Consider the following 22,791-nt stretch of genomic DNA (forward strand, 5'->3'; position numbering starts at 1 on the left):
GCCCATCTTCCACAATTTCTTTAAACTCCAGTTTCTTCAAACTCTGGAGTTTAAACAGTGGCGGAACGTTTGTAACCTGAAAAGGTTAAAAGCTTTAGTTAAACAAAATGAAAATATTAAATTTATGAAAAATACTTAAGTATATTAGAGAAAAGAAAAACTCACGTAGCCACAAGAAAACAACGACACCGCCTTCAGCGCACGAGATCCAGTGATTAGTCGGAAAACGTTATAGGAAACGTCACCTTAGGCAGATGTGTCAATAAACTGTAGACTAGGAAGACATATAACCATATGTGGGTACCATAAAGGTTGGTCCCAAACCTCAGAGACCCACCTTGAAAATCTAAGTTTTAGCTTGACGATGGTTCCACATGTGAAAAAAACCAGCAGAAGCTCTAGATCATTCACATTAAAGTCAATACCAGTGTCTCCCAAAAGACAGCCCCAGTAAACGACCAATGTAACGTGACTCGTCAATATTAAATATTTCTAAGGAAGTTAATCAAATATTTATAAGAAATGACCGAGACATATCCTTAACCACGTTTCCTTCATCAATTTTAGATAGATTTGGTTTTAGGCGTTAGCTTGTTCCCCAAGTTTTATGTATTATGGAAAAAATATGATATTATGTTGCTTGAAAGTTAGAACCTACGCATATCCACACTGATTACGTATCGTTTTGAAATTTTGAAAAGTTCATAACTAAATTTATTGAAGAAAAATGGAACGATACCCAACTACCAAGCACATGTTCCAACGATGAAGAAGATGAAATCGACAACACCTCATCTTCTTCGACTCATATCAAATCTCATAATAAACAAACCCGTTTGAAGGGGCCATAGACCGGAGTCGGTCTCTGGACCACCCTTCGACACTCAAATCAGTATTGAATTCTGAATCATATACATACATGCATACTGTGATACACATACATTTATGATTTAGAGAGAGAGAGAGAGAGAGAGAGAGAGAGAGATTTTTGGTATGAAGACCCTCTTTTCTTATGTGAAGTGGCCTCTTTTCTTTTATATGCGTATGATGTAGCAACCCTAATGGGCCTCTTTTCATTTGGGTCTGACATTATCAAATTAATAGGGGTTTAGACTAATATATTGTATGTTGGATTATGTGTATTAGATTATTTGAAAGGTTATCTCTACATTCATTTATTATAAATTTATATTTTTATTATATACTTGTTTTCATTTATTTAGTTTAATTAGTTATTTTATTTTATAATATGTTTTATCTTACAGGGTTTGGATATGGTAGAAACCATTTGTTAGGTAGGAAACGTAAGAAACAATCCAAGACTTTCATTATCAAATCCAAGGCATGATATCGTGTCTAGTAAAACAAAGTGTTTTTATTGTTTATACAGTTGTAAAAAGGGCAAAAAGATAAAGTGATGGTTTTCTAAATAAGGAGATTGCTCAATAGTTGTTCACCTTCAACAAAAATTCATGCGGTTCCCTCTCGATTTACACTCGACTAACAAAATTGAAGATAAAACGAGGGAATTGAAGATCGTCGACGGGATTTCAACAAGCAAGTCTCTCGTTTTAGTGTTGATTGGGTAAAAACCCTAATTTTTTTTGCTCTGGTTTTTCTTGTCGACTGTTTATTTTTTTATGGTTAACGGCGAAATCAGAAGCCGTACATGTGTAATGCACCTTGTATTTGTGGTATTTCTACAAAAATAGAAGCTCAATTGCAAGATTATTTTGATGTACATGCAGTTGGTGTGTTTATTTTTCTGGGTTTAAATTTGGTGGGTGCTGGGACGACCACAGTTGGTGTGGGTTTCTTAGGTCGGTGCTAACATGATATATGGTGGTGCTATATGAGTTGTTGTTGTTGTTGTTAGTAACATATATGTTAAACATTATGCTTGTTTCATATGTGTTGGTGATTTGCTATGGCTCTGTGTTGGTTTATCGTGTGTTGTTAACATGAATAATAAGGATGTTAAAGTATGTATTGTTATGGCGATGATGGTATCATTTTAGTGATTGTGCTGGTAATTTAAGGGGGGGGGGAGTATTATGCTGTGTTGGTTGCCACTAAGTTGTTAAGGTTTATGCATTATGTGTTGGTGATAGAATTGTTGATAAAGTATGGTGGTGTTGATATGATTTGAGCTCTTTGAGTTTTATGTTGGTGTTGATAGAATTTGAGCTAGTTAGTTTTTATGTTTGTGTTGCTAATTGACTTTTCTTTTAGTTGCTACATTGTGCCAGCAGTTTAGTTGTGTGCTTGTTTTTTAGTTGGTACACTGGTGTTGCTAATTGACTTTTGTGTTTGTCGTCATTCATGAATGGAAGGAACTAGTTGAAAGGAAGATTAAATTGCTTGATGTGTTCATGGATGCGGTTGAGGTTATATAATAAAAGAAGCGAAGGATAAATATGAAAACAATGATGGGATCAAGGCTTAGAAAATACACAAAAAAACTGTGTTGATTTATGTTGTTTTATACTTTTATGGGATGTTAAATATGTTCTTATTCATGTTGTTATTTGGGATTTGTATGTATATTTTTTTGTGTTGGCTCGAACAAATTATCGTGTTGACAAAAAACCTTATCGCAATAGAAATAAAAAAAACTTAGCGTGTTCCGATTTTGTGTTGTTAGGGATTTTATGTATTTCCGTTATTAGTGCTTGACTAAAACACCTTTATTGGATTGAGTTTAAGTGTGTTTCTATGAAAATTGTGTGTTGATATGAAGCATTTGTTTGTTGTAAGACCTGTAATTTAAACTACTGTTTTGCTATAAGCCTGAATTTAAACACTAATTTAGATAGTAATTGGATGATTATGTGTTTTTATGAAACATTTTGGTATGGTTTTTGTGTCGGTACGATTGCATTGATTTCAATTAGTCAAGCAGAAAGGAATGAAATTTTGTAACTAGATCAAATAAATTTTGTAACTATGATATTTTGTGTTGGTTCGATTGCATTGTATTTGCTATTGAAGATCAAATAAATCAGATTTTGAATATAAGAATTGAGTAAATTGTGGAATGAAATTTTGTAACTGAAGGTCCCATACTTTTCATGATCATAGGAAGTGAAATAAATCAAATTTTGACATATGACCAAAATGCCATTTTCTATACTGATTTTTTATTTCTTATTTTTAAATTGGTTCTCATCATTATCTTACAAACAAATTAATTAACCATTTATCTATATATTTTTCTTAAGGTTCTAATTATAAATTTGTAATTAGTTATCGATCTTGATGTAAGAAATGTTCCATTATATAATTTTGCATAAGTTCTGTGTCTAATTTTACATTTTTTCACCAACTTTCAGCATGCCTCGTATCGCTCAATTGAATTATCACATGTACAAATTAAATTAAATTAAATTTTAATTTTAATTTTTTTTTTTCCAAATGAGCAATCTTATTAATCTATTAACGCAACACAATTTTGTCAATTTGTCATTTACCTGGCATATCCACATATGCTTCCATATCATCAACTTTCCATAAATGTATTTTCCACATATTACCCATTCCCCGGTATGTTTATTATTACCCATGACCCGTAAGACTATATAAACTTTTGAAAAATGAATTATTGTGTGATACGGGATACCAACTCAAGACCTCATGTTTCAAGTTTCAATACAATGGTGCTTACCAACTCCACTAAAGTAGTAATTGTGTTATATTTGTTTACTTAACATATATAAATGCAATTTCTCTTCAAGTATAAAATCAAAATTATATTTAATTATTAACATTTCCATAATTCATAATATCACACCCTAAACCACTATATATTATCACATTTATAATTGTATTTATGTTAAAATATATGAACTTAAATATATTAGGTCATTCTTTACTATTTGTAGAGAAGGTTTATGTCTCCAATTCCTTTGAGTCGGATGCGAGCCGTGTCTTTATCAATTACTACTTATTTGAAATTGAAGAACACAAAAACCGGTATATAACAATTAGTCTTATATATTTTTTATTTTGTTTATATTTTTTAGATATGTTACTTTCTTACCAAGTAATATGTGTAACACTTAAAAACCTTTTGTTCGTTTGTTATGTTTTCTAATTAATTGCTTTTAATTAGAAACCATCTTAGCTCATCTAACTATACTATTAAAGCAATAAGCTTTAAGTCCATATACCCCCTTCTTATTGGTTGATTATCATATTTTTCATGTATATCAATGCCTTCTCTAATTTTCAAGTGAATAAAATAAATCAGTAATATATTAAAATAAGATTCATCAATGCTATTTAATTATTATCTTTCCTCTTTCCTTTAATCTTTAATTTTTCATTTTGAATACTTAAATAATAATGTAATAATGTAATATTTTAATATTACATTTAGCTAAAAGTGTAAATTTAGATTAATTAAATAACAACACAAAATATTCTAATTAATGTAATATTTTAAAATCGTAGCTATAGTTTGAATACGAAATATTCAAAATTTATTTTTGAAAATTTTATTATTTTTGGTTGATTTCATTCACCACCTTTGTTATTTTTTGGTTGATTTCATTCACCACCTGTGTTAATTTTATAGATAATATATAACAAATAATTTAATTAATTATTTGTTATTTCATCAATAGAAGAGATTACGGATTTAATATAGAGATTACGGGTAATATATATATATATATAATATATATATAGAGATACCGATTTAAAATATTATAATTCTGTTAAAATATTATATTATTTAAATTATATTTGTCAAACTCGTAAGGAAATTAAGGAAATTAGGAAAGGATGACCCATTTTATTAAGGAAAGTTTTAATTACGAATTTGTAAATTTGATATTCCCCCTTCCTATTTGAATTAATTATTGTCTAAATTATGGTCTAAATTTGAATGTAAATTTTATTTAATTAACAATCATTAAGTTTTACTATAATTACGTTAGTTGAACCATTGACCCAATGATTTAATTACAGTAACTTACTTTTAAGAATTAAAATAAAAATCCATTGACTTATTATTGTTTAACAATAACAACTGAGTTACAAATCCATTGTTGACCCATTCACCCATTCACTTATTATTGTCAATATTGACTCAGAATTACGATTTACTAATTAACAATTGAGTTACATATATATAACTAAATTAGTAACTTTTTATTTTCACACCTTATATGAATTACAATACATACTATATAATTAGTAACTTACATTTTTACATTATGTAACATTGCATTTTACAGAACTACTATTACATAAAATTCAAAAATTTGAAAATATATTATTTGTATTTCGAATCTAATTATGTAAGATTACATATTATTTGAAAATCCATTAATTACGATATCAATTCTATTCCTTCTTACTATATTTTTTTTGAAAATTTTTGAAATTTCCTAAATTTATGTTTTTAATCAATTACATTTATACATTCCTTCTATAATTTTCTCTACCCTAATTCGTTTCATATAAATATGTACATTTGATAGGCTAATTCTTACACCATCAAAGCCTTTTTAGTAAAAACGAGTAGCTTTGTGCCAAGGTTTTTAGTTTTTGTTGTTTATATATCTTCCATTTTCATATTTCATTTTTTAGGCTTAAAAGTGTTATTGTTATTTAATTTTAATTTTTTGTGTTTTTGTTAAATTTTTCTAGCACGATGGAGCCAACAAATATCACCATGTTGCACCAACTTGATGTTCTTAACAGTAAGTGTATCCTAAAGGTCCGTATTTTGAAACTTTGGCGGCTGAAGGACAACTCAAAGCCCGAGCAAGATTGGTCCATCGAAATGATTGTTCAAGACGAAATGGTATTGTTAACACATTCATTAATTTACTATATTATTCATACAACTTTTTACTAATCTTAATAATAATTTGCAGGGCAACAGAATGCAAGCCTATGTAAGGAAGCCTTGCATTCCTAAACTGATTTAGGTGCTATTTACAATTATTCTCTTAGATATGGTTGATTTAGGTGGTCATTAGAATTATTGTCTTACATATTCCGGTTAAATCCAATTTAGTTCTTGCTAAACCAAAATATGTATTTTTAATTTTTAATTTTATTCATTTCAGCTTCTGGTGGTGCAAAATTGTGAATTAGCAAATTGTCTCAAATGAGTGTGGATGTTATTGAAAATTTCTACTAATTGTAAACATGTTTTGATTGTTAATATGCGTGGATGTTATAGAAAATTTCTATCAATTTTAAACATGTTTGTCATTATTTTTTTAATGTGCTTTTTACAATAAACCTTTTCCAGCTTTATTACAGAATTACTCTTTAAAATACAAATTAATGACTTCAATTGATATTTAAATTTCAGATGAAGATATTCATTTGATTTTTCTTTAAAATCTTACTTAAAATACAAGTCTTTGTTTCTTAAATTTTGTTAATATTCATGACATAATTAATCAAGATTAAGTACGTATAAAATTAATGCATTTTTATGCCTAAAATATGTTCCAGTATTATTACCGAATTCCAGCATTAATGATTTTAAATACATAGCTTGACCAAAATATAAGTATTATCTTTGTTGCTTAATTTATTCTTAACTAATAAATAATTAATATTCATAACATATATATTTCCAATTAAATACGGAATTTTACTAATTACGTACTAACAAACTTTTAAAGCTTTCCATATTCTTCAATGTCAACAAACTTTCCATTTGTTTATATTTGACCATTTTTAGTTACGCATAAATGTTAAAATTAATGTCAAAAAATAAACCCCCAAATTAATAATTTCAACTTTCTATTCGAAATTCAATTTAGAATCATTATTATAACTTACTTTTAATTCTAATGTTACTGAAAATATAGTAAGCGTTGCTTAAATACGGAATTTGAGATAAATCATTTCGAATTTATATTTAAATTTCAAATTTTAAATAGTCACTATAATTGCTTAATTTATGGTTAATAATCATAACATATTTAAACCCGATTAAATACGGAATTTTACAAATTAAATACAAGCTTTTAAAGCTTTCTATAGTCTTCAATCTTAACAAACTTTCCATTCTTTTATATTTGACCATTTTTATTATGCCTAAATGTAAAAAATAATGTCTAAACTAAACCCCCGATTATAATGCTTCAAAAATAAAAAACCTTTCCATAATTTTTTGAAGTTGACTAATTAACCAATTTTTTTTATATTTTGTAATTATTTTGAAACAGGTTGTTTTAATTTTAAAAGAATATCAAATTTGTTTGGTATGAATTCGTGTCATCACAAGTTATTTTTAAGATATACTATTTTTTTAACTAAAAAGACATATTCATTTTCATATATAAATCATTTCGTAACCAGATTTTACAAAATATGAATATTTAAATTAAACCAAAACTTACACACGTTAATATTCAAATTTAATATTCAGATTTAGACAAAAACTGACATTATAATTAATTCTATCACATTCTTACAAAGTTTATCTAAATCATCTATAAATAAAAACCGTGTAATAATTTTGTTAAACAACTTCTATTAAAGCGTATGATATGATGACTATCTCTATATAATTCTTATCATAAAATTCATTCTTTCAATCCAAGGATGTATATAAAGATTTATGATTTGTTTATAAGCTTGTGAATTTTATTTGTACCTTTATTTCTCTTATTAACACAATACACTGAATTTGATTTTGTGGTGATTTTAGTTTTCTTCTTTTGCAAGTATAAAAATTACAACACATTTCTTTCTATTTCGATGATTGTTTAATGGACTTTATGACTTCATATATCATGATGTAGTATTTATTGATATATCCTTTTGGCCTCATGGTTTAAGTTAGAAAGATGTTTTAAGTTGGCAATTTACTTTGTATGTTATTTTGTTTTACTAAAAACAACATTGTAATACCTTCTAATGAATGTAAGATTATTTGTTCTTATAAATATTACACTATTATTATTATTATTATCATCATCATCATCATCATCAATGTCGCTATATATATTTATATACAATTTTCACGCATATGATAGACATGTTACTAGCCATTGAAAGATATTGAACAAGGAAGATAAGTTACAAATAAAACTACAAATGTGGTTTATAAGGAACTATTTACTATTTTGTAATTGTAAAATGGATGTTATTTTAGTTGAATGTTATGTTTTTACATTATTTATATTTCAGTTGATGCTAGAAAAGTGTGTATGTTACATTATTTATATTTTTCCACCCGTGACGCCCACGGGTCAATAAGCTAGTTACTTATATTATTTGTGACTCTCAATTTATAATGTTTAGTTTTTGTATAAAATTGTGTCAGAATACATGTAACATACATTATTGTAAATTTGGTTTTTCATTTTTATAATTTTTTAGTTCATATGCTTTTTCTACAGCAAATATTTACTTGCCTTTTGCTATTTTTGTTGAACTTAACACATATGATCGATATGCAAAGCTCTTTATATTATGAATGAATTGTTTTTTTTTCTAGAATGATAGCAATGAGTTATACAAGTATGTAATTTTGACTCACGAATTAATTAATCCTATAGATATTGCAATTTTTTTAACAACTTTATTAATGTTGAAATGAAACTCATTATGAAATTTGTTAACATGTTAATTGTATATTGAATCACGCTGCTATGGGTTCTTTCTTTCTTTTTTTCAGGTTGCGAAGAAAAATGACTTTCTTATGGTGGAATGTTGAAGAACTTGATGGTGGCATAATATGATTAGAACATGTTTAAGTCTTCGTTTGGTTGTTTGCTTTTAGGTGTATAGTAATTCTGTGTAATTATTAACTTTTTATGTAGACAATTTCCATGTTTAATATTTTAGTAACAAAACTTATGTTACATATTATTGTCTTGGTTTAATACGGTCTCTATATTTATATGTGAAAAAACACTAAGTCTAACCTGATAAGGTTAAACCTAATATCTCACCCCCAGGGGTAAGTTTATAGATAAGACTGGACCTATAAGCTCAACTCACTATTTTACCTATTGTACAATTATGAATGATGATGAGTTCCGGCAGATAATACACTTGCAAAACCGAACACCGTGAGCTCGTTACGAGAATGGGAAATAGAGGGGCCTTCTCGTAACCACCCTCCGACGTGAGAATCGGTATGGTAAGTGATCGAAATATATTTAGAGAGTTAGAGAATATGGAATCAGATTCTTTTACTGTTAGACCTCATCTTGTATTTATAGCCGAAGAGGGGAGAAAGGTTGGGCCAGCCGTCCTGCTCAATTGAAGCTTGTATTGTCATGGTTGAGAATGATGGCTTATCCTAATTGGCTGGACAGTCTGGCCAATGATGTTCTTTCTGTCACACCCCGACCAAAGGCGGCGGAACATGCCGGGGTGCAACGGATTGCCCAAGAACACAAGACACTATTAAAGTGACAACATTTAATCAACTCATTAATTTCATTCAATCACCAAAGTATCACATATTGTTCATACAAATAAACACCAAAATATGAGAAATAAATATTGTTCATTCTTTTAATAACCTAGCGGTATCAAAATAGAATGACGTCTTCAAACTCCAACTCAAGTAATAATCAAACCTGTAACAATGCATAAAATAATATTTGTCAACACGTATGTTGGTGAGCAATTTCATAGTTTTGAGTATATATAATATGAGCGAAATCCACAAACGTATATGAGACCATAAATAAAAGCATCAATCGTGGCATATAAAACATATGTAAATGAGGATCTTTTCTAATCGGTAACAACCGACATACTTGGATAATGAGGCCCTATTCTACTAGCACAAGGTTAAGTAGTTAGGGGAGCGTATGATCATACTTAATAAGGCTCAACAACAACATAAAAATAAACACTCGTGAACATAAAGCATATAAGACATATAACACACAAAAGAGCAAGTATTCTAAGTATCATACACCCTAAAGTTTGTGGTTTGAGAAATGTGTATAATAAATCATTCTTGTTTTGAATAAGTATGCATGTTACCCCAAAATATAAAAGTGAAAACAGGGGATGAAAAGTACTCACGTTAACAAAGTAACTTGAAAGATTGATTCGTGAATAATCGGAGATCAGGTTAACGAGCAAGACCTAGATTAAGCGGGTCTTAAGTTAGTAGGTAGTCTTGAAAGGGTTTAAAGTAAACTATGACAAGTAAAGTAAATAAATGAAGTTTATGGTTTAAAAATGTAAATATTTGGGAAATCAAAGGCATGTTCTAAAAAGTAAGTTTACTCGAAACCGGGTCTTGGTATTTCATTCATAAATGTTACTCAACCTATGTCAAGTAACTTATGTGGGTTATAATGCACTAATGCAAGACCCTTGGTTATATAAATACCAAAACAAGGTTTTAATCGAGTGTTCGGATTTGTTAATTTGGATCTAGATAATTAACTAAACTCAAAGTTAACTTTCCAAAATGTTTTGAGATAACTCAATAAATTCAAAAAACTTAACCAAGTATATAGTTCTATTGTGAAGAACCTTAACGTCCGTTAAGTAAGTATTTGGTTCACCGGACCAAACTTGTTATTAGATCAAGTTGGATTCCGACACACCAAGTATGTTGATAAAATAACTTGAAATTAGTCTAAAATACATTTTTGAAGAAAAGATGAGTTTCGGTAGCCAAAAACACACTTGTGTGTCTTAAGCAAGTGAACTCGGTTTAGTTCGGTTTTGGTTCGGTCCTTTATTCGGAATGATACCGAGGATGGTTGACACATACCCAAATACCATAGAACTATAAAAATGATTTTAGAAGTTATAATATTCAAATCTTACATAAACATGTTTATTTAACTATTTCAAACAAAACTAGTAAACAAAACTATTTAAAACAAAACTTGTAAACAAAACTATTTAATACAAAACTAGTAAACAAGAGTCCGGTCTTGGTTCGGTCTTGATTCGGTTCTAATCTCGGGATAAAACCGAGACTAGTGACTTCATACCCAATACCATGGAACTCTTTAAACATGAATTAGAAAGCTAAACTACTTACAATATAAACAAGACTAGTAAAGCATTAAAGGAAAATAGTATAATCAAGAACTACAATGAGTCCTCCATTAAGCCTTGCCTTGTAGCATATCACCTCCCGGAGAAGATGAAAGCCGAAGGAAACAAGGGGTGCATATTATATATATGTTGTACCACAAGATATGAATTAGTAAGTAATAAAACAAAAATTAAAGAATGTTGTTGTTTGATAATTATGAACCTTGAAGGTTTGAGAATGGTGTTCTTAGTTTGAGAGAGAAAAGAGATGAAATGAGCACGAAGAAATGAAGAGGATAACCTTGTATATATAGGATATTGGTCAAAGTTTTTTTCCATGGTTTATATCAATACTTGCATGTGTATAAAAAAAGATTTAAACAAGTCAAATAACACAAACAAGTAACAAATCCAAAAGGTAAGAGATGATTATGAAACATAAAAAACCATTATTTTATATTATTGAAAGATCCGGTTTACAAATCGGGTCGGGTTTTGATACAAATACAAATACAAAAAGGACCGAAAATGACGAATGTTACACTTTCCTTCCGTGCAAGTACTGTGTTGGCTAATTCCTATTGGTCCATCGTGCACCCATATAACTACCAGGTACTACACAGTGGTACCTCACCACGTGTCCTACCTATGGTGGTACTTTCGTTGTGCTTTGTTACTTCTCACTATTATGAGAGTGTTTTCCCCGATGGCCTGTGGCGCCTCGCGGAAGATATTCTTTCCACGGGTTATTCCTTTTGACTTGTTACTTATATGGTGTGTTTGGTACCTTATCCCCACAATATGATTTGTTTATATGTTTTTCACCCGTGTGTAATACGGGTAACTATTCTAGTTATATAATGTTACAAGGATTTTGACGTTTTGTGATTCATATGATAGAGATGCACAAAAAACCCGAACCCGATAAAAATGCCCCCTGGATTTTTAATAATCGAACCCGTACCCGACCCTACCCGTAGGGTACGAATAGGGTATGCATTTCAGTACCAAAACCCATACCCGGAACCGGACCCGATTTGTACTAGGTAATACGCAAAAACTCGAACCAGTTCCATACTCGGAACCCGGTTTTTCAAATACCCGATATTACCCGAAAAATACCCGAAAAAATAATCCTAAAAGGTGCAACCCCTTAAAAATTCCAATATAAATCTGAAAAATACCCGAAAAGAAGCCTGACAATACCCGAATCGGACCCGGGTATTGCCAATACCCGATTTTTCAATACCCAGTCATACCCGAACCCGGGTATTCGAAAAACCCGATTTGTGCAACTCATATGATACTAGTGATTCGTGGTTTGTATATTGGGTTGCTTAATTTAGACAGCACAACAATTGTGATTTGTTGCACATGGGCTTGGGCTTTAGACATCAATTATAAATTTTAACTTTTAATCCGTATTAATTTTTAAAAATGATCCCGAGCCCAAAAACAACCCAATGAATATTATTTGAACCTATTTATTTAATCCGACCATAATTTGTTTATTCGGGTTCGGGGACTTACACAATAAGTTATATGTATACAATCCAACCATCAATATGTAGATAGACTGGTTAAAGTTCTTGCTTGGGCTTTTGACCCTAAACCCTCCCCTCACTACATAATCGCCTATGCTTGCGAAGATGTGACTAGGCCCGGGGGTAGACATGTTCAAGTAGAGATTTACTCCTCATAAACAGGTACTTGGAGGGCTTGTGCCCACAGTTTTAGTTTCGGGTCTTTTATAACATTTGATAAAAGGGTTGTTTACTAGCGTGGCGCCATCCATTGGCTCTCCCGTCTTCATGTTTATCGTTTCACTTTAGATGGAGATGGTGAAGACAACCACACTCACTTTATATATGTAGAAGATCATAGAGCCTTGTATGACCTAACATCTGGTATTTATATTGATAAGCTAGTCGTGTCAGGTGATTGCCTGCACCTTGTTAGCGCCCTCCACACGGTCATAAAAAGGCTATGGCAATCAACAATGGATCTAATGCTATATATCTAAAGGTGTCCTAGAACTTAACTTAATGCGATCATATTACATGTTAATCACATATAATCAAAACTTGTATCAAGTACTTATAGGTTATCTCATAGACTTTTAGTACGGAAAAAGATAATCACCATGTCCGAAATCAAAATAAACTGAAAAGTGATGTAACATGAAAGTTGATATTCAGACTTCATGAAACAAAAATAATAAAACTTGTTACGAACATCAATCAAATAAACATTCATAAGATCATAATACCACTTTGCACTTGATCGATCATCATTTGGACATAAATAATGGAACTCCAATTATGGAAGTCGAAAGAATATTAGCAGCAATCTTCCCCACCTTCGTATAACCATTAGACTGCTGAGGTGGAGGAGGCGGTGGCGGAGGGGGAGGATGACTGATCATCACAGTCTGATTATTATTCACCACTTGATAACCACCAACAGCCGTAGGCGGCTGCTGAACCTGCTGGTGGTGGTTTGTCATAAACTGTTGGTTGGCATTAAACGACGTCGTAGGCATCAGTTGCGGCTGGTGGTGGTGGTGGTTGACCATCACAGGTTGACTATTTGTATTCATCCCTCCATGATAACCACCAAACGACGTCGTAGGCAGCATAGGCATCACTTGCTGCTGCTGCTGCGGGTGGTTGATCACAGGGGCTTGATTAATATTATTATTATTATTATTCATTCCATGATAACCACCAAACGACGTCGTAGGCATCATCCCTTGCTTCTGCTGTTGTTGTTGCTGTTGCTGCTGATAGTGGTTGGTCATCATATGTTGACTATTATTATTATAACCACCAAATGACGCTGTATGCATCGCTTGCATTTGCTGTTGCTGAAGCTGCTGGTGGTTGACCATCACAGGTTGACTATTAGCGACACCACTATATCCACCAAACGACGTCGAATGTGTCGATTGCATCGGTTGCTGCTGCTGGTGGTTGATCAACACAGGCTGATTCATATTATTATTATTAGCCAAAGGCAACGACTTATCACCGGTCAACGACGGAACCTGGATACAAATAGCATGAACATTAAACTCACACGCAGGACCGACCTCACACGTGTAGCAAAGGCCGTTAGTGACGCCTTTACATATATGGCACACGTGTGAGTCACCGGGGCGGTTGACGAGAACAAGGTGGTGGTGTGGGTGGAGGCTGATGGTGATACGGTGGGGAGCGGTGGCGCATTGTTCATGGAGGTCAAAGTCACAAGCGGAGCAGTGGTATCTTACGCCGTATCCGCCGGTGTTGCAACCGTCGCAGTTGAACTCAGCCGTCATGTAAAGTTTGTGAAGAACATGGTGGTGGATGAAGTGTTGGATTTGGAGTTGACCGGTTTGACTTGCAGATTTGGATCTCTGCAATGGAACCATTTGTTTTGTGTGTGTGTGATAATGGTTCCAAGGTGGAAGAATAGAAGACGACTTAAACAAGGATGGGTTTTCTTTTAAACTAACTTAGAATTGCTAAATCTAGGAAGATGTACGTGTTTTAATGAATGAGATACATGTTGAAAAGCTTGTCGGTTTGGATTATTTAATTGCAATCGAATAGTTGAAGTGTTGTGTTATAGCTGCTCATTTTTATCTAATTTCATACAATCAAACGTCTCTACGTAGAACACTTATACGACCGTTTTGATCAAAATGAACAAACTTTGAAAATTAGTGGTCATAACAATCATTTGAAAAATATTCGAACGACTATTCTGACCATAGAGGAGTCAAGCTTTGAAAATGTTTGGCCAATATCTGGATATACAGTCAAATTATAAAAATTATTACCGTTCTAACCATAGATGAGTCAAACATTGAAAATTATTAATTAGAACATCGTTTGGACAATATTCAAAGGGCCGTTCTGATCATATGTTGTCAAGTTTTGAAACTTATTTGTCACAACGGCTGCCTGATTTCTACATGGACGACCGTTTAAACCAGTGCTGATAAGATATCATATGGCGCGTATATAGTTTGCCCATAATTGAATTACAAGGTGTGAATACAATGTACATGTGTTAATGTGTTATGTACAATTGTTAAGCAATGTAGCGTGTGCAAACGGTGGTAGACTTGGTCAAGTGTAATATTTAATAATAAACAGATTTTATTTTAGAATTTATTATATTAAATCTTGGAATTAAATGGAGTAGACTTTTGTGTGTAAGACTTAATGAAAAGGAATAAAACGACAATAAACTAGTCAAGTTGGTGTTTAATTTTAGTGAATGAAAGTCAACTAGCCCAAATGGTGGGTCGAATGGGTCATTTACCAACTTGTTTTAGCCACAAATTTTGAGACATCAATGCCATTTTCCCACTCTGTATCTTTTTGTACGCGTTGCTATAATGCTGTTGTGGTCATTAGTTTGAATTTGGGTGTCCTGATTTTTTTAGTTGTAACCAATATTTCAACTAAATGGAATTTGAGGTTGGTGTTTCAAACCGAAAAAACTGAACTAAAAAGAAAACAAACATAATGTAAACGTAATTTGGGTTGCTTCATTTCGATTTCAATCAAAATGAGATTAAATTTTGCCTAAAATGTAATTCAAATGCCTTAGGTTTAGAACCAAATGTAAATGTTTTAACACCATTTAACAGAAGTTGGTTATTGATGAGATATGGATCCGGCATTGCTACAGTAGCCCAGGAGGAACCTGAGAGGCGGGGAACAACCGACAAAGAGTGGGCCAGTCTAGCTGGATATGGGTCGGCGCACCCAAGGAAGGTCCGGAGATAGTTGCACATTCTCTTAAAAAGGTCTTGGTTCCCTAATAAGAGAGGCATGAAATGAAACACAATTACCCTTGCGGCCTTGCTCAATGCTCACGCTCATTTCTTATGCTCTTAGTCCGTCAAGCTCAATCCCATGTACTCGCAACACACCTAACTATTGCATCTTAGGCTTCTCAAGTCCAATTCTTATTAACTTGGTGATACGAATCTAATCGTTAATCAAATGGTCCAATAAATTAGAGAGAATCTAGATAGAAACTAGAGAGATAATCTGATCAACTTTTCATAATATTCCTTCATATCCATGCTAGGAACAAACTAGTCTTTATATAGAGCCTTCAAGAAATGAACTAAACATGTAAATAAACTACCCATAACTTTAAAGAAAACTACCCACGACTAATATTATTTAATGAAAGTAAATGAATCAAGAGAGTTGCATGATTGTGTTGTGTGTGTTCATGGAAAACGAGGGTATGAGACAAGTTATATTGTGGCACACAACAGTTTGGTAAGGGAATTAGGAGTTTTTGAACTTGATTGGGTAGATATTATTGTCACACAAAAACAAATAGAAAAGGCACAAAGGTTGAGTAGCGAAAAACCAAGATCAAGAAGTAAAAAACCAAGATTGTCTGGGCCGGGGACCTCTAGTGTGTGAGACTAGCGTGATAACCGACTACACCACCCAGACGAAGTTGTTTATTTGTCATGTCAATGTCTATAAAAACAAAATAGATTTTTTATAATAATGTACTCATGCATAAAGAATGCTTTTCAAGATATGCATCAATTTTGATCTTCGGTTGTTGGTCCAAAAAATAATGAACTTTAATCAATTGTTCATAATTCTTGTATATATTTGTTCGCTTACTTTTATTAATTCATATATGTTAACTCAAATTTATTTTGAAGTATTCATTTATATTATGTGGTAGTTTATGCGTGTTCTTTTATGTTATTCATTGAACTATTGAAGTTTATTTTTACTAATAATAGTTAGAGCCAATTTGAATTTTGGATACATCACATTAGTCATTGGGGATTACTCGTTAGTCCTAATGATATGAACCAATTTGTCTTTAATCATATGTTTCATAATCCTTCTTAGAAGCTATCATCTCGTTAGTAGACCCCGTGAGAATTGAGTTTTGAATTTTAGACAAGTCACATTAATGTATAGGCCACATACATACCTACATACGAAGTTACATGAAAATCATGTTGGTTGTTGATTTCTACTTTAGTCACATTAATCTGTAGTCTTGATCACATGAAAATTATATCGACATAAACGAAAAAAATGTTAACAATTTCCATTCTTAGACGTGTTACTTTACAACGTTTTCTTTCTAAAACGACTAACTCACATATCCACTAATTATACTCATAAATCTACATCTTTTGTCCATCAAGGGACTTGAAGATAATGTTTATCCAGTTTCTAATGTTTTAGTTTAATTGCCTTGTTTACAATTCTTTTAATTGATATTACCAAGTACTCTTGTCACTTACATGTCCAAAGTTAAAATAAAAATTAGCGCATTGTTTTTAACAAGAAAGGAAAACATAAGAACAAGAAGAATAAGGTTTCAACATGCCTCGTTTATTCTAACACTCAGAACTATTAATGTAATAACTGACAAGGAGTATTTTAAAAATGTAGGAATTATCCGAGTTTCAAGCAATGATATTACAACCTTTGCGGTGGTTGGAATATATAAAAAATCACACTCAAAACTATAGTGTAGTCTACATAACTACAATATTTTATTAATTTCACAACTATTAGTCGTGAACAAGTGTTACACGTCTCTCAAGAGGATGATAATTCATGAAATCAAACTTCACTAGCATGAGCATTTGATCATGAAATCATGAACCAACCACGAGCAACGATTAATCTTGTGAGGCCAATGACCTATGAACTTACTTATATGGCTTCCATAACCGATATTGATTCTTACATAAATAAAGGAAGTTATTGTGGTACATGACCTATATTCGAGTATCACCATATATGTTTGATATCTCATAGTATCGGGTAGTCATTTTCAATAGATATATGCATAGAAAAATGGATGATAAGTTGAGATGATAGGAAAGAAAAACATGAAACATTCAAGAAATGTATTATGAGTATGGGACCAAGTATAAGATTAATAAAAATTTCATGGGTTCAGCCAGTGTTTTCAAAAACGAGTTTAAACCGGCCGGTTGAACCGGAATTCGCACAGTAGGCCGGTATTTTTGACTGGTTTACTAGAACATCGTTTAAAATACCGGTTTTAAGCCCGAGAAATTTTTAAAAATTTGTGGCTCATATTTTTTCAAAATTACTTTTAACCTAACAATTAGCATTCAAACGTGTAAACTTTATGACTATTTTTTTTTTAAAATTAAGTGATTTTGCATTATTTTTTTAATATGGATTAACTTTTGAATTATTTTTTTGTTATAGAAATTATTTAATTTTGGGTTATTTTTGGATTGAAGTTACGTTTATAGAAAATTATAAGGTAAACTATTCAATCGGTTGAACATCCCGGTATAACCCGGTTCAACCAGTTGTACCATTGTTTAGCTCAATCTGATATAAGTAAATATCGGTTTTTAAAACATTAGGTTCAGCCACCATTATGGTGTTAAGTGATACATAACCTAATTACCAGAAATATACATTGGTGTTTTTTCTAACTTTTTAAGTTTCGAGATCGGTACGGTATCAGTATTTTCCCGAATTCTTGTCTTCGATACCAATACCCATTTTCAATGGTTTTTTATACCAGTATTTACAGTAATATTGTATATGCGATATCAAGCTCATCCCAGTTAACCGTAACAAGATTGCATTGGGGTATAAGTTACCTGAAGTCATCTTTTCCTAAACTAGTGAAAGGTCAAAATCAAAACCCAAAAGTTGAGCTTGAGCCTGTTTTAGATAGTGGACAAGTGAATTGCGTCTCCTCCGCCTTTAATTTCATATCTTGTCTTCACTTCACTCTCAACCTTTCTGAATCAACCATGGCGCAAGGTATTCAATCTCTTCTTCACTCTCTCACACACTTCAATTATTCATTTTCATTAACCGCCACCTGCAACCGTAATATTAGTCCAACGGTTACTTTTTAACTGTTTTCAATTTCAATTGAATTTGAATGAATGAATGAATGTTTTGAGTTTAACCTAATAATAGCACCTACTGAATTTGCTAACTTATTGTTAATCCGACTTTGAATTTGAAGTAGATGATAAGTGCGGATCGATTGAAGCTAGTAGTAACATCTCACCTTATGATGAAGCAATGGATGCTCTCTCATCTCTAATTACGCAGAAAAGCCGTGCCGATTCCACTAACTCTGGCCTCAGATTTGAGCTCATGTTTGATTATGTAAAGGTAGTAGATCTGAATGATAACACTTGGAATTGATATTGAACATGTTGCAGATGAATTTTATTGCCTTTTGTTATAGATTTTGGATTTGGAGGAGGCGATTTCGAAGATGAACATCATTCATGTAGCAGGCACTAAAGGAAAGGTGTTGTGTTGCTAGTTAGTTTGGTTTCATCATTAATCATACTTTGCACAAATGTTGAATATTTTTAATAATCCAAACTATGATCCATTGGCCGATAATAATTCATACCGCCAATTTGACTAATGACACTCCTGACTTTCACTTTAGTTGCCAAGGGCAATCCCGGTAGCATAATCATCATAGATTACACTCGACTTACACTTAGTGCCCACTCATTTTGCTTGTAACCTTCCTCATTTCGTTCATAATCATCACTGTGAGCAAAATCATATAATATTATTGGCACTAAAGGAAAGGTATTGTGTTGCTAGTTAGTTTGCTTTCATCATCAGTCATATAATATTATTGGTATTGTGGATTTTAATGATCCATACTATTACATGTTGGCCAGTTAATAATCACATAATCATCAAAGATTTACACTTGATTTTGCTCACAGTGATGATTATGAACGAAATGAGGAAACTTACAAGTGGAATTTAAGTGTAAATCGAGTGTAAATGTGTATGGTGATTATGCTACTGGGATTGCTCTTGGCAACTAAAATGAAAGTTAGCAGTGTCATTGGTCAAATTGCCTGTATGGATTATTAAAAATATGTAACACTTGTAAGATGATATGTGTATTATTTATAGGGGTCAACATGCACTTTCACCGAGGCAATACTGCGCAATTGTGGCTTTCGCACAGGGCTTTTCACATCTCCTCACCTTATTGATGTCAGAGAAAGATTTCGATTGGACGGGTGAATTTCTGTTTATCCTTTAACTGTCAGGATTATCCCTAAATGGTTCATACATGCTATCAATGTGGATGATTGTTTAATTTATGTATATTTGTTGTATGCTTCAGTGTGGATATAAGTGAAGAGAAGTTTCTGGCATACTTCTGGTGGTGTTGGGATAGATTGAAGGCATGATTTCTGACCCATAATCATTCTTAATATAATTTACCTGTTGATCCCAATAAATGTAACATGGTCAATTACACGCTTGTTGACTGTTTTCTTCTTGAAGAATTAGATGTCTCTTAATTGCGTATGTTTTATGTATGCAGGAAAATTGCACTGATGATATACCAATGCCAAATTTGTTCCGCTTCCTTGCGTTACTTGCTTTTAAAATATTTGCAGCAGAGCAAGTGTGTGACTTTATTATCTAACTTTCCGATAACCGAAACAAAACTATAAATAATACATATTTTGTTTTGGATACAGGTAGATGTTGCTATTATGGAGGTTGGATTAGGCGGAAAGTTTGATGCAACAAATGTGGTATACAAATATATGTCGCTCTAACGCACTAGTTTAGATTCTAACTTCAAATTTTTACATATGTATATCTGAATGCCATGCATGAGTTTTCAGGTCCAGACGCCCATTGTTTGTGGTATTGCATCCTTGGGGTATGACCACACAGAAATTCTAGGTTAGTTATAACATATATATATATATATATATTAATTTAGACAAATCTTTATTTGCCTCGAGTGTGAATATTAGACAAATCTTAAATGTGTTAATTTTTTAGGAAATACGCTTGGAGCAATTGCTGGGGAGAAAGCTGGTATCTTTAAGGTGCTTACAAATAGGTTTAGTTTATTTTCATTTACAGTTGGTTTTCTTTTGTATTAATTAATGTTTAATTTGTGTTTATTTAATGCAGAAAGGTGTTCCTGCATTTACCGTGCCCCAACCAGATGAAGCTATGGAAGTGCTAAAGGAGAAGGCTGCACAGTTAGATGTAATTCACTTCACACTTATTAATAAGTCTGTTTTGTTGCATGTTTACTTATGAATGGCTTGATTCGGATTATGCTATATTCTTGTATCTCTAACGGGCCAATAGGGTAAAAATATATATAAAGAGAAAAATTAGCTAGAAGGAGAAGTGTCAAATGAGTTGAACAAGTTGAAAGTCGCCTACATTTGTTTTAACACATACAACATTTTAAATACTTATATTGAAACGAAAAATAATTGTATGAGAATTCTGGTCTTACAGGTACCACTTCAAGTAGCATATCCATTAGATAGCATATTGCTAAATGGGTTAAATCTAGGGCTTGTAGGCGAGCACCAGTATGTAAACGCTGGGCTGGCCATCAAGTTATGCTCCACGTGGCTCCAAAACACGGGTCAAATAGAACCTGATTCAGTTGACCAGAATGTAAGTACACCATAAAAGCAATTTCAATAATTGATTCTTGGAAAATATAATTTATTTTCAAATGTTTGAATATACAGAATTCACTGCCTCAGCAGTTTATTAAAGGACTAACGACAGCTACATTACAAGGACGGGCCCAAATCATACCCGACCCATCACTTGATATTGAAAGTGTGGGGGATCTTGTGTTTTATTTGGATGGTGCCCACAGTCCTGAAAGCATGGAAGTTTGTGCAGATTGGTTTTCAATTGCTATCAAAGAAGATGTCAGTAAGGACTCCACACAGGTTAGACACAACACATAATATTCAATTTTATTTTTGATATAACGAAGCATCATCTTAGAGGATTTAATTAACTTCATTTGAAAATGCAGATATTATTGTTCAATTGTATGTCGGTAAGGGACCCGCAGTTGCTTCTTCCTCGGCTAGTGAAGACATGTGGCGGTCATGGTAGTTAATATTGATCATGCCTTTTTGGAATCATATGTATTATGTTTATTAAATCGATATTGATTTCAGGTGTAAACTTTAAGAAGGCACTATTTGTACCAAACATGTCCCTTTACACCAAAGTTGGATCAACCTCATCCTTGTCATCAACTGAACCTGTAGCTGACGTGTCATGGCAACTCGCACTTCAAAGAGTTTGGGAGAGTATCATATCTGGTGAAAGAGGTATCATTTAAACACTTGTTTTCTATATGACTTCGGTTTAATACATTGGTGAATGGGTAAAACGGTGATTTAACTATTATATTACAGGGAATAACAATAATAATGAGTTGGTTTCTATTGAGGGCAAAGATTATAGTGAAACCATTGTTAAAAGCTGTGATAACAGCTTGGTGTTTTCATCACTTCCATTGGCTATTAAGTGGTTGAGAGATGCTGCTAAACAAAATAGATCTGTTCGAATGCAGGTAATTAGTTATACCCGTTCCTTTTTTTATAATCTATTAGAGATTTAACGTAAACTGAATCGACCCTTGAAAAGGCTATCTCTATGCTTTTTGTTTCTCCTTAAACATGTAAATAATACTGATTTTGACAGGTTCTTGTAACGGGTTCGTTACATTTAGTTGGCGATGTCATGAAATTACTGAAGAAATGAGTTTTGCAAACATTTGGTAGGGGATTGATACAATCTTATGGGTTTCAGCGTTGATCGAACACGAAAACACTCACCATAGTTGCTTGATATACAAACAAACACACGTATTTGGTCTCATTTTGTGATATTTTGAAGGCTGCAATACAAACAAGCACGCATATGTGTTCTCCCTTTTGTTTTCATTTTCAGT

The 22,791-nt window shown here is 32.2% G+C and overlaps 2 protein-coding genes across 2 annotated transcripts; one reads left to right on the top strand and one right to left on the bottom strand.

Moving 5' to 3' along the window:
- Positions 1-12,952: 12,952 nt before the first annotated feature.
- LOC143626010 (uncharacterized) lies at positions 12,953-14,553 on the bottom strand. Its single transcript, XM_077096213.1, has one exon. It carries the CDS (start codon positions 14,411-14,413, stop codon positions 13,292-13,294), a length of 1,122 nt encoding a protein of 373 aa, XP_076952328.1. The 5' UTR covers positions 14,414-14,553; the 3' UTR covers positions 12,953-13,291.
- Positions 14,554-18,660: 4,107 nt separating this feature from the next.
- Positions 18,661-22,774, top strand: LOC143627362 (folylpolyglutamate synthase-like). Its single transcript, XM_077097209.1, has 16 exons — positions 18,661-18,812; positions 19,027-19,175; positions 19,252-19,317; positions 19,953-20,062; positions 20,170-20,230; positions 20,374-20,457; positions 20,534-20,590; positions 20,684-20,744; positions 20,847-20,893; positions 20,982-21,059; positions 21,321-21,485; positions 21,563-21,772; positions 21,862-21,940; positions 22,010-22,165; positions 22,253-22,410; positions 22,542-22,774. The coding sequence occupies exons 1-16, from the start codon at positions 18,803-18,805 to the stop codon at positions 22,599-22,601; spliced, it is 1,551 nt and encodes a 516-aa protein (XP_076953324.1). The 5' UTR covers positions 18,661-18,802; the 3' UTR covers positions 22,602-22,774.
- The last annotated feature ends 17 nt before the right edge of the window (positions 22,775-22,791 follow it).

The sequence above is a fragment of the Bidens hawaiensis genome, unplaced genomic scaffold, assembly GCF_021521415.1.
Source record: "Bidens hawaiensis isolate Kalapana, Puna unplaced genomic scaffold, B.hawaiensis_p1.1 tig00000458_1, whole genome shotgun sequence".
NCBI classification, from domain to species: domain Eukaryota; kingdom Viridiplantae; phylum Streptophyta; class Magnoliopsida; order Asterales; family Asteraceae; genus Bidens; species Bidens hawaiensis.